Source organism: Aulonocara sp. 'chitande type north' Nkhata Bay, linkage group LG3, assembly GCF_057382095.1.
Source record: "Aulonocara sp. 'chitande type north' Nkhata Bay isolate Kocher_YH1m ecotype deep benthic linkage group LG3, A_spYH_male_GT1.1, whole genome shotgun sequence".
NCBI classification, from domain to species: domain Eukaryota; kingdom Metazoa; phylum Chordata; class Actinopteri; order Cichliformes; family Cichlidae; genus Aulonocara; species Aulonocara sp. 'chitande type north' Nkhata Bay.
This window is the reverse complement of record NC_141346.1, coordinates 73988087-74001509: the sequence shown is the minus strand read 5'-3', so window position 1 is coordinate 74001509 and position 13423 is coordinate 73988087. Positions and strand designations below refer to the sequence as shown.

The 13423-nt window shown below is 44.0% G+C and overlaps 3 protein-coding genes across 3 annotated transcripts in view; all 3 read right to left on the bottom strand.

Annotated features, from left to right (window-relative positions):
• Positions 1-13423, bottom strand: part of LOC147337001 (protein NLRC3-like) — a 618167-nt gene that overhangs the window by 541726 nt on the left and 63018 nt on the right. The window lies entirely within an intron of this gene.
• The window catches only part of LOC147337004 (uncharacterized), a 39190-nt gene that overhangs the window by 18959 nt on the left and 6808 nt on the right, over positions 1-13423 (bottom strand). The gene's annotated exons all lie outside the window — the stretch shown is intronic.
• LOC147337005 (uncharacterized) lies at positions 2203-4770 on the bottom strand. The gene has a single exon (XM_086287706.1). It carries the CDS (start codon positions 3991-3993, stop codon positions 3184-3186), a length of 810 nt encoding a protein of 269 aa, XP_086143832.1. The 5' UTR covers positions 3994-4770; the 3' UTR covers positions 2203-3183.

Genomic DNA, 13423 nt, shown 5'->3' with positions numbered 1-13423 from the left:
TCTCAGCCTGGGCGTTTACTGTCTTATGTAGTCTGGAAGATGAGTGGATGGTGGGGTGGGTGCAGTTTTCTCTGTGGTGGGGTTGGGTGAACTGTCCCGGGCTCTGTGGGGCCGGGAGGCGCTGCTGCACTGGGCCCCGGTCTGGATGGGCCTGGGCCCTCTTTCCCTGGCGGGTCGCGGAGTGTGGGAGTGCCTACTGGGGTCAGCGGGGGAGCTGGCCCCAGGGAGGGGTTACCTGCCCCTCCCTTCCTTCCCTCCCCATCTCCAGCTGCCTCCCTCTTCCCGCTCCACCACAACCACCCACACATGCAGGGCCTTGGAGTAGGGGTATGTCACCAGGGTGCAGAGGAGGCTACCCCCCCCTCTGTCCCCTTCCGGCTGCCTCTGTCATGGTCCTGGGTCGGTGACCCAGCGCTTTTAGTTATCATTTTCTAGTTTATGATGATGATTATTATTGTTTGAGTTCTGTGTGTTATATTTGGTCTGCCTTTGAGTCTGTCTCTGTCTATGGTGTCACCCCATCTGTTTGTGAATCTGTCTGTTTAGTTCAATGTCTTGCCTGGTTCCATGTGTCTGAGTTTCCTGTTTTATTGTGAAGGTTTGTGTCATATGCGAGTGTGCTCAGTTACGTTTCCCCTGTCTCGTCAGCTGTGATTTCTCCCAGGTGTGTTCCCCTTCTGTCTCTCATCCCTTGATTACTGCCGTCTGTGTATTTAAGCCCTGTGTTTCTCTGTGTCAGTGTCGCGTCGTACCCTCAACTAGCTGTGTGTTCTGCTTCTATGTTCCTAGTGTTTGGTCTCCCGCTCCAGTTTAGTGTTTCTTTCCAGTGTTTCAGTCCTTGGTTCCGCTGTTCTGACTTTTGGTTTTCTTTTGGTGAGTTTAGTTGTACGAGGTTTTTCCCAGCAATAAAGCTGCGCCTTAAGTTTCACTTCCGTGTCTGAGTTCTGCATTTTGGGTCCACCACTCCTGCTTGCCTGCCACACAGCGATTCATGACAGCCTCTGCCTCAATTTTTTCCCACAACTTAGACATTCACATTATTCACACTCTCATTACACATACATATAGGATCTTGGGGGTGGGCACAATCACCGAGTCCATATTACCATCAGGGTGTACACCTCACCCCTGGCGTCGTTGCCCACCTCTCAATTTTAAATACACTTAGACATTGAGGGCTATCAGGAGGGACTATGCGCTTACCTGCTGCTCTCTGGCAGGTAGCTCCATGCCCTCCTGGGTTTTAATTGCACCTTAGAACACACATGCATCAACACTACAATGAGCGGGTGGAGGGAGGTTTGGAGTCTTCTCCCACCCCCATTCTCTGCGGCCTGCTGGAGCGGGAGGGCTAGGAGGAGTTGGCCGTCCGACTGCGGTCTGGAGTGTGGGGCCTCCCTGCTGCTACGGAGTCGGGGTGGTCTGCCTCTCCCCACCGCAGGGAAAAGGGTAACACCACCTGGGTCTGGGTGCAGTTCCCCCCTCCAGGGGCAAGGGTACCTAGACCCGGTTTGTAGAGTACGCTTGGGGAGTGTGATCGTGTGTACAGCGTCTCTTTATGTCTGTCTCCACGTTGGTTGAGTGTGGAGTGAGTGCACATGAGAGCATGAGGGGGGGAATGGATGTTTGTGTCTGTGTGTGCCTGTATGTCTGTGTCTATATGTCAGGTTGGGTATCAGACACCACCTCTCTGGGGACACCTCAGGCCCTCCAAGGTTTGGAGGCCTATCTCCACCCACCACCACTTCCCCTGCCGGTGGCGGACTCCCTCAGGTGTCGGTGCGTTGGTGGTTCTTTGTGTCTGGGGGTGGGCGTCCAGGTACACACCGGCTCACTCCTTGGTGGCCACTTATCGGGGCCTGGAACCTGGGGCTCGCTCGGACCATTTCGGAGGTGGGGTGCCCCCGGCCTCTCGGCCTGGGGCTCGGTCACTCAGGCACAGCTGGCTGCCGGCGGAGCTCACAGGCGCGTCACTGCAACTCCCCCTGGCTTCTGCTCCGCGGCTGCTGAGTGAACCCTCATCTGGGACTCTCCTCAGCTCTTGCTGGGACAGTGGCGCGGCTGCCCCTCTGTTGGTTTTCCATGGTCTCTTGTGTTCTGGGGGCCTCTGGATGTCTGGAGTTTTGATCTCCTCCATACCTGCTTCATACCCTGGAGGACGGGGCTGTGGCCCCCCCCCCCCCACACTCCCTAGCAGATCGTTACATGGAGAAACCTTTGGAATACAAGCACGCTGATCCACACAGGTATGCACACGGGTGTTCACTGCTCGTAGACTTAAATTACACCCTTCTTGGCTACTACTTCGAAGCACATCTGTCCTGCGTGCTGCACAACAACATTGAATATTTAGTATTTACTGCTGTTTACACTTAGCTAGATTAATGCGATGGTGTTGTGTTTAGTATGTTGCTTTGTTTTTTTGCTTGTTTTCTATTCTTCTCTCAACAGGTGATCCAGGAGATTTTTATTTTTTTTCTCCCCCCCTTTCTCACTGTCCCTCTCCCCTTCTGTTTTTCCTTTCCTTCCTCTTTCTTTCTCCCTTTCCTATCCCTCACTGATGTCTGTCCCGTCTGTAACATCTGAAAATAAAATATAATAAATAATAAAAACAAAGATCGACCAAATGGACCAATACGGCAATGCCACGAAGATCCATTTGGCAAAGTAAATCCATTGGGTATCCTTGTTGGTCTTCAGACAACAATTCTGATGGCTAAAGAACCAAATGGGACAGGCAAAAAAAAAAAAAAGTCCACACAAAACCTTGGTTCCGTGGCCGCTCTATTTACAATGACTACAGGAGCTGCCCAAGGGCTTGTGGAAGGTTCAATGATGTTGTCCTTCAACATTTGTTGCACTTGTTCTTCAATCACACGTTTCTTAGCAGGTGACGTGCGATAGGGTGGGAGATTGACAGGTGTTGCATTGCCAGTCTCTATGGCGTGCTCAGTGAGAGCCGTTCGACCAAGTTGACCATCAAACAAGGAGCTAAACTTGCTGAGCAGATTTAGTAAAGCATCCTTGTTGTTCTCTGAGAGACTTGCTTCAGACAGTTTGGCTGTTAAGTCTGAGCGAACCAAGTCCAAAGACATCAGTGTTCCAGGTGAATGTGAGTAATCATTTTGAAGGTCCTCTTCATTGTCTGCGAGTGGGCAGGGGATGTCCTCAATGTAGACTGTTCTAGTGGGAATGTGAATAGAAACAGAAGCTCTTGCCATAAAATCCATTCCCAGAATGAAAGGAGAGGACAAATCTGGTATTATGGCAAAAAGCTGGTAAAAGTTCTTGTTCATGAATCCAATATCCAATATCCAAAATTCCTCTCAGGATGCGTTCTTGGTTGTCGGAGGGCAGAAAAACTGTCTTAAACAGTTGACAGAATTGAGCCCATGATGTGATGTGGGAGCTCAGTGCCTTGAACCATTTCCCGGGCTCTTTTGCAAGAAAGTGTGGCAGTTCGTTTAGCAATTGCCCATCAGTTAGGTTCAATGAGGCTTTGTATGTGCCAACTGCATTTAACCATTCCTCAGGTTGCACTTTTCCGTCCCCAGCATACACAGGAGGCTCCAGCTTTGCGTGATGTAAAGCTGCCGCAATCACTCTGGAAGTGCTGCTGAGTTCAAGTGAGTGAGATGGGAGGAAAGGATTTGTAGGTTGAAATGGGTTGCTGGGCAGGAACGGATTGGTACTGTTGGTGGGTTCAGTTTTGTCCATCACATGAACATGAGGTGTCGATGTGGCCATTGGGAAAACAGGAGACTGTGGGACTGCAGGAGGGGGAGAGTTCCCCGTTGTGAGTTGGTCCCACTGCCTTAGTAAACTCTGCTGTATGTTCAGTGAATCACGTAAACAATCACTAAGCTTACTCACCTCAGTTCTTAACTCCACCACTTGTTGGCTAAGGCTAGGAGTCACATTTTCAACTATCTGGCACATAGGTAACGAGGTAAGTTCCATGTCTGAGTCAGAGTCGTCTGGGCAGTGTGCCATTGCGATTTCAAAAAAATTAAGCCGCTCCAGGGCACAGCGCAGTTATTGATTTAGCAGTAAAAGAGTCAGTTAGGTCAGACTAGAAAGACAAAACTGCAAAAATGCGTTCAAGATTAAATTTAGAAAAACCACATATAAAATTTCGCCCAACAACTGAAATTAGACTGGAGTGATCAGAACCATGTTATTACAATAGCAACACTGCAACACTAGAGCTCAATGCAAGATTAGTTTTAAGTCGTTTCGTTATACTGAGCCGAAGACCAGCACCAACGGTTGTAGTCGGCCAAGCTATCACTTACATGTGCTACAGTCAGTCTCAGCAGAGGGAAAGGGGAGAGAAAAGGCAGCAGAAATGTTCATGTCCAGGCTCTCCACAGAAGAATTAATCCTTAGAAGACGAAACCAACAACAAATAACAAATCCACGGAGTCCATTCGCGTCGCGGAGTCAGCTTCTCTTTTTCTTTCTCCCAAGCGGAGCAGCGGCACACCACGGTATCCAGAAATTAGTCGGGTCCCACCTGAGCTGAGGCTGCGGCCATGGCTGGAGAAAACGTCCGAGCGTCCGCAAAACTGGGGGGATTTCCGAGACAGTTCACGTGCTAGAAGAGAAGAATCCTCGGCGGGATGCAAAAGTCGAGGCGCCGCCATGTGGTGATACACTGCATTACAATAGCAACTGTTACAATATAAATATTGTTCTGAGAGGCTTTTTGTTGGTTGAGTCTGAAATTGATTGTATGTACAATTCATATCCTTATAAAAAGGCAGAAATATGGTGTTTTATTAATAAACTTACATTTATGGATATAAAATAGCTAAAAGTATTAACAAATTTTTTATAAAAAAACATTTATCATTCTTCCTGGGGAACTTAAAGAAACAGAATAAAACATTTTGCCATCGTAAAGAAAACTCCCTTAAACTATAGACAATAACAAAACTGCTAAATTCTTCCAGAATCTCTGTGTAGAGGAACCAAAAGAGATGTGCCACAGTTTCTGGATGATCCCCACAGAAAGTTCAATTAGTATTTATGTCTCTTTTAAATGTTACCATATAGTGACTGGCTGGGTAACATTTATGAAGAATTTTATATGAGATTTCCTTCACCTTGTTCACAATTAGATATTTATGGGATCATCCAGACTGTCTTCCAGGTGATATCTGGAACATGTCGGTTCCAGTAAGATATTCTATATATGGGAGAGACATGATATCTTCTTGGAATAAACTACGTATTCTCTTATTGCTGTTACCAAGTTCCTGTGACATTAAAGTCCCTTAGGGTATGGCACCAAGCACCATTGAGAATTCCCCAACACTGTTTGACAAGTTTGACGAGCATCTTGACTTTTGGTCTTTGGATATTAACAGTCCTGGATATGTGACTTCTTGTTTAACAGAAATGTTACAGAGAGCATTTGCAGTGCAGCCTTTAATTGCTAGTAATTCACATTTTTTAGATTTCGACATAAAGCAGATGCCTCAGAGAAATCACTAATAACACTAAGGGCTGGACGGATTTGATTTGCATTCTTCAAGAAGAGTGTGGTGTCATCAGCTAGCTGGCTGATGATGAGCTCCTTATCAGCTGTGCTGATTCCTTGTATAACAGGTCAAATCTCGGGGTGGAGTCTTAATCATTTTAATTGAGCTATTGCCATTCGTGTACAAGGTTTTGATAGCTTTACAGAAAAATGCCAAATTTTTCCAAAGAGTGGAAAATAAATTGATGTTCAATTGTATCAAAAGCCTTTTAAAAATCCAGGAAGAGAATGAAGCTATAGTCAGATACCAAATCAGAGTAATCAAGTAGATCTAAAACCAGTCTCATGTTCTTAGAAAGGTGTCTGTTTCTCATAAAGCCTGATTGTGTCTCATCCATAATTGTGTCCAAGAACTCTTTCATTCTGTTAGCAAGTACTAAAGCCATAATCTCATAGTCATCATTGAGCAGACAGATGGGTCTCCAATTATCAATAAGAAGTAAGTCTTTGTTTGGCTTTGGAATAAGTGTTATGAGACCCTGAGTAAGAGTAGGAGGGAGGATGTTATTCTCTACACTTCCTATGAAAAGCTGCAGTAAGAACGGAGCCAGGAGATTAGAAAATGATTCATAAAACTCTGCAGTTAAACCATCTTTGCCGGGAGATTTGTTGGCCTTAAGTGCAGAAATAGGATTACAAACGTCCTCCACAGTCAGAGGGCTGTCACAGTGACTTCTATCTTCCACAACAATAGTTTTTAGGTTTTTAATATTATTGAGAAACAGCGTTGAGACATATATATATATATTCTACTTTTCTAAATGATTGACTATTTCAATGGAGAACCTAAATGACACGGACCCGTGTTTGTTATTACATATCTCTATTTTGAATGTGACAAGTCTATCATTGCCTGTTATTCATAGGTATTAACAGAGTTTTTGGCCTTTTTTCCTCTATAACAGTTAATTGACTCTTTACAGTGGCCTGCTATGGTTAATAATAACATGTTCAGTCATGAGTGAAATCAAAGCTTTTCTTCACTTTAGCATTTAACATTCCCAACAATATAATGTGATACCTTAATTAAAACACAGCTAATGTGACCAGGAGATATTTTATTTTGTATTCTTATGATCACAGTTATAATCAGAAGTATCAATCATTAATCATTTACCATTGTTGAACCAGTTGACAGAATAATCTTTGAACCATATCTAGGTTAACATTAATCTACACAGATTATCAGTACTCTAATCAGTCTATTGTTGTTCTGTACTATTCATGTTATTTGCTTAAAGCTGTTTCACAGTTCTGTAATTACTCAGAAGCCTGTGGGGCCTGCTGGACCCTGCCTTGGTTCCATGTTCCGTTCTGCACGTACACAGGCCTTGAAAGTACATGCACGCTCTTATACAACACATGAATGTGTACACACACCCTTAGTAAGAATAGGAGGGTTGTCTGAGGACAGTTTTCTGACAGATATACTTTCACAAAAGGCACGAATGGAATACACACTTGTTTTCTCTAACAACTAGCAGTTGATGTCCATATTAGGTAAACTCTCTGAACAGGCCCAAAACTGTTATCATTTCCAGTAAGGTCTGACTGTGTTATGTCATCATGGGATCATGGGTTATATAAGGATGGGGAGCGGTCCACTCTTTGGAGATCTGTGGCTGTACGCTTGTCTTCCCATGCTTCTGTCTTAGAAGTGTGCAATAAAATCACTATGTTTGTCACCTACACGGACTCGGCTGTTTTTCCGTCTTACCCAAACCGAACCAGACGTAACAACTTGGTGCCGAAACCCGGTTGGAGAGGAGGGGAGCTTGCAGCTATCGTGTGGGTGACAAACAGGGGCGGAGGCCAGCAGCCTGTCTGAGTGACGCCAGGCGTCATAAGAAAAGGTGAGTGCCACCTGTTGATTTTTATCCAAAGGCGCTATATTGGAAGTTAAAACTAAATTTAATTAAATAATATTCACTCAGTCTGGGCTTCTGGCGTTGGTCCATAGTGATCTTGACTAATTAGTTTTAAAATAGGGCATAGTAGTCTGACTAAATTCATTGTTGTTCATTTTGGGGGTGAATTTTGAGTTAAGAAGTTATGTGTTTAAGTTAATACGGTTTAAGGTGTGTGGAAACAAATAAATACGGTTTAAGAGGTTTATCTGTGGGTTGACTGGGAATGCCAGCCAGTCAATCGGTAGTGTAGGGTTAATTTGGTTTTAATAGGGTAGCAGAGACGGTCTCGGGCTTCAGATAATTAAACGGGGGGGCTCAGAGCTCACCGTGAGGCTTTTAAACAAGTAAATTCGTTTAGGACTGAGAAGCTAGGCTCTCTAAGAATGCAGTTTGTTCAGCAGGTGGCGCTGACCCCTGACCCCGGACGCGTGGTTAGGTTCTAGCCCGGTTTTGGCCTCCCGCTGGGGACTTGGGACTCCCGGTTAATTGGCCAGGTAATCTATGAGTGATTGCCTTCTACTGCATTGATTGATTAAGAAGGTTAGACCTGGCTGCCTCCTATTTAAACGTCAGCTGCCTGTCAACTTTAAGTATAGCCAAAAGCGTGAGCCAGGATTTCATTGCCTTTCACGCAGCTGGTGGAGTTCCGGGTGTCCGGGCGGGGAAGCAGTTTTAAAGTACTAGAACTTAGTAATGAGGCCGTTTTCAAGGCGGCGTACTTGAAACGGGTAATTGATCAGCAAGAGCGAGGCTCTGGGCTGAAAGATGCTTTTAAATTAGTCAAAAATTTAGCAACACCAGCAGAGAAATAGAGAACTGAGATAAAGTTGTTCTGGCATATGGTGTTTTTTAGGAATTTGAGCGCTATCGGGAGGGCGTTCCCGAGGCGTGTATTGACCAGCAAGGCGAGGCCTGGGCTATAGGTGCTTTTAAATTAGTCAAAAAGTTAGGTGTAACCTCTTCTGGTATGACGTCTATGCGGGCCCGTGTGTATATAGATTATAAATTACCGGTGTGTGTAAATAAGTTGTATAAATCTGTTAGATTTGAAACTCCTGCTAAAAAACTTCCTCTCTACAACTCTTTTCTCTTCTCTCCCTCTTTCTCTCAGTTGAGATTCTGTGTGTGTATGTGTGCTGGAGAAATAAAAAAAGGAAAAGGGGCTCTCTCTGTCTCTGTGAGGGAAAAAAGGTGGGGGCCGAGTGAGCCCGCGGGGCCGAGCGGGTCCGCGGGAGCGAGCGTGTATGCTGTATGAGGAAGAAGGGAGTGAGAGGGCGCGAGTGAAAAGAGTAACCGAGTATTTGGTGATTTTTTTATTATTTCAGAGGCACTGGGTAAGAGTTTTGACTTTAGCTGTGAGAGTTGTGAAAAGAGCAGGTTTTTCTTTTGTTGTAGACTGTGAGTAATCGGTGTTTTTCTGCCTATTGTGCTGCGTGGAAGACACAGAAGTGTAGAAATGTTTGTGGTTTATCTTTGTTTGACGTTTTATATAGAGTTGGTTGAATTAGGGTGATTTCTCCCGTTTAAGGGAGGAGTTGCATTGTGGTTATGTTAAAGCTTTGCTGTAGGGGTATGTGTGTGATTTTGTGCTGGCTTCGCATGATTAAATGGATGCACAGAAGTTTGTCAGGGAGAAATTGTTATGGTGGGGTTTAAAGTTAGTAAAGAGTCAAACAACGCCCACTGTTTTAGAAAGGCCCAAAACATCATAAAAGACACCTCACATCCTGGCCACTCCATGTTCGAACTGTTGCCCTAAGGCAGACGGTACAGGGCAATCAGAGCAAGGACTAATAGACTCAAACACAGCTGTTACCCAACTGCAATAACACATCTGAATACTACAAAAATGTCCACCATGCCACTCTTGTGTTAATCTATGCACGGTCTGGAGCATGACTGTGGGAATACTTAGTATGTTAAGTATTCTATCTATTTTATTTATTGAATTTTATTGTTTTGTTTGTATTTGATATTGCTAGGGATGATGCAATGATCGGGGACCATTCTTAATTTCGTTGGTCTCATGACAATGACAATAAAGTTTTTGATTTTGATTCTGATTCTGACATCCACCCTCCTCAAGAGTTCAATGATTTAGGCAGTTATGTTTATACAAATACTAAATGTATGTTTAGTGTCTTCATACAGGTGTTTTTTCTTAACCTGGAAACCTGAGTACGGCAGCAGAAGACAGGCCAAGCTTTGGCTAAAATTCACGGCTGGACACCAGAGTTGTCCTCACCCCTCCCGGAAAAACAAAAAAGAGAGAATGTAGTTTGAGGCAGGTTTTTCTCGCTGAACTGCTCTGGGTGCTGTCTCCCTGAATCTCACCAGTGTTAACCTCTGGCGGAAGACATGGAGAAAAGGAAAAGATGTTCCTGGTAAATCACTGAAACAAATAAAACCACACACAACCAGAGAAAGGTATGAGAAGTGTGTGGAACAGACACATGTGCGTGTTAGAGAAATGCCTCGTTTGAGAAAAAGTTAAATTAACCCATATACAGACGCACCCATACATGCAATGAAGAAACAGCTTACATACATGTGCACGTACATGCAAGGTTAAAGTAGCGACACTTAACATACACCTGTTTTTAAATGATATAGTTTATCCACTACTGACAAATGAACCCTTTGGGTTGCAGGACAACAACGTAACGTCAAAAGACAAAGACACTGGTCTGATGATTAAGTGAGGACACGACAAATTTAGTGGTTAAAAGGGTCGACTTGGGACATGTTTTTGTTGATTGTTTAGGACAAATGACTACTGAATGATAGGAAATTCCTTTTTTAGGTTTCTAAGCAGGATCTTAAGAATTTTGACACGTCCCTGTGTTGTCCTGTCAACATGAGGGGTTATGAGTTGATTATATGGTGAGAAAAAAACAAAAAAAAAAAAAAAAAAAAAAAAGGGGGGAGACGAGATCTCAGCTAACACAGCACAGCCAACACAACATCATTTTCCTGTTCGCCTGTTTTGTTTTGTTTTTGTTTTTTCTGAAAGCCGAAGCTGACCTGGACTCCTACCCTCCCCTCTACCATCGTTGCCCTCTCCGCGACCATTTTTGACCCTTTGACCCCTGAAGGCCACAGCAGCTGGACTCACAACAACAACTTGAGGATGTCAACAGTGCTGCAAAAGAGTGATCTCATGCAGCAGAGACGGAGAGCACTAAACCTAAAGCCCGTTTCACTACACGGGGGAAATTCCCAGGCTGCGTCAGCTGACAGAGCTGTGACGAGACGCGCATTAAGCCCGGAGGAAAAGGGACGGTGAGCAAAAGAATGCTGACCTCTGAGAAGAGCCGAACGGAAGAGCTGCAGAAGGCCGTGGAGCAGAGTAAGGACAACATAAACAGACTCCAATCTGACGTGGAAGGAAAGACTCTGAGGTGTTTGCCCTCAGTAAGAGCTCAAGGCATCAGAACAGAAATTGAGCATGGCTCCGGAGGAGCTGGCTGCTAATTGAACTCATCAGTCAGACTTGGAGTTTCACGTACAGGACTTGTAATCAGGCGGAAGCTTGCTGGAGCAGGAGGTCGTCAGACTTGACGCAAAGCTCCAACAGCAGGAGTAAACCCTGAAAGACCATACAGAAGCAAAAGGGTCAAGTTACAAGGAGAAGATGCAGGCAGCTGCAACAACGGATGAAAACAGACCCAAAGAGGAGGGGAGGACCCTAGGCCATGCGTCAGGCCGCTGGTTTACCTAAACTACAGAACAGGAAGGTGATGAACACAAACATACACCAACACACGAATACACACTTCTGCATGCGCCTACTTAGAATGAAGGGAAACACACACATGAACACTTATGCACTTGTTGAGGGAGTAAAAACTGATACATACCCATGCACTAAAATCAAAATGTTGATTTAATTTACTAAGAAGTGACACACAATGCTCCAGCTGCTGCAATGAAGAATGCTTTACTGACAAAGGCTCAATGCTGCACACGACAACGTCAAATACAGAATTTGCTATAATAATAAGTCCAGAGGGCATTTGTGTGGTCTGGGGAGCAGAGTCCGGAGCGGTTTGGTTATGAAAACGATGCCCGTGCGAGATATCTGGGGCTTAAGGCCTCGACTTAATTGTTTACTGTACACTAAAAAGAAAAGAAAACCCTCTGAGCAGTGGTGCAGAGTGAAAACGAGGAATTAACAGTGTGAGTTTTATTTCAGAGCGCCACGTCATTGTGATGGAGATTTAATAAAGGAGGAACACACGGACAAAGAAGAAGAGAAGGGGGGACAGCCCTTGAGCACGATTGCCTGAGGCATTAAAGTTCTGTACTAAATTCGGGTTTCCAGTGGGAGAAAAGTCACGCAGTGCCAGTAGTAGAGCTAGGTTGAGTGATGATTCTAAATTACTGTAAGGAAATCATCGTACACCCGTTCCAGTTTCATGATAACGGGGATCTAGACTTTGTTGAACCCTAGGCAATTTGAACAGGTAAAATTCGAGTGACCAAGTAGCAGTTGAATAAAAGTCATTGAATAAGTGTTGAAATAAACTGGCAGAATTAAGAGAATTAAAACATTTCAAGAGCTCAAATTACTTAATGGTTCAATTTTGTTTCACGAACGCAAAACATATAGGTTTATGAATATGAAAAGGTTGCAGTGGTGTTGATTTGACTCTGTGTAGGTTTAGGTTTGGTATTTTTATTGATGGGAGGGATATTCAGTGACAAGTCCTAAGACCCGGGCGTCTGCATTTTGTTTTTGTTATTTTTCATTTTATTTTGTTTTATATTTACTGATTTTTGTTTGTGAATCTTTTCTTTAAGCAGATCTGCACAACGGAAATTACAAGCATTACACGTCGGCGAGAAAATTGTTGTAAGTGAGTTTCTCCGCATTGAAATGGGTTCTGGAGGAAACACTTGTGGGGACAATTAGAAACGAGAGTCCCTGTTTAAAAAAGGATTCAGCGAGGTAATCCAAACTCAAGTTCTTGTTTTCTTTTTGAGATGACGTCATTTTGCTGAGTGTGGACACTAAATGCGACGACAGGTTTCACTATCAGCAAAGAAAGAAAGAATGGATGAATGGATGAAAGACTGGAAATAAAAACAAACGGACTGACTGGTAAAAGATGACCAGACTTGACCATGACTCAAGGTTAACCACCTCCACCTAGATAGGATAAAAGGGTGGATGAATTTATGTGTGTTTCTTTTTACAGGAGTAGAAGGATGACAAAATATTCGAGGATGAGTGAACCTGTAAATGCCATTTTTGTGTCTTGTGTTGCTTACAGAGGTAACTGCGCAGCGTTACCATTTACATTTTCTTCCCTACAGGGTTACAGTTTTAATGTTTTTCTATTACAGGATTTCTGGGCGGATGTGTGAAGAAACGGTGTTTATGGGTTAGGAGTGGGGGATGCTATTACACTGTATTCTGGTGAGAGTGTTGGGGGAGACACACCCTGTCTTGAAAACTGTGATTCTTTTACAGGAAATGTTTTATAGCACCTATGGAATGAGGATGCCTGACTACGGTCAATGTGCTGCTAATGTTTGCTTTGCTTTGGTGAGAAGGGTGCAGTAGAAAACAGACAAGTGACATGAAAACAAGTAATAATAACAAATAACAAATTTGGGGACAGTTTGACCTAGAGCCCACTAACTGGCCATTAGGGGCTCTCTCTCTTGGAATAACATTGCCCAAAGGGTGAATAAAGCAAATTCTGGCAATAATAGTGGTTTAATGATTGGGGAAACCTGAACATGATACTTGTCTGTTGTGCTGAACCGTTTATTACTCTTATGATTTGCAGGTGGTTGTAAATAAGCTGTTTACTTTAACAGGTTTGCTTTTTAGCTGAATTGCAAAATACAACTAGAACGATTGATTGAGACTAATCGCTACTAACCTGAAACTGAGGAGGTTCTATATAAGGAGGAATTAAAACAGGTATAAAATGCATCTGATCTTTAATTGCAGGTG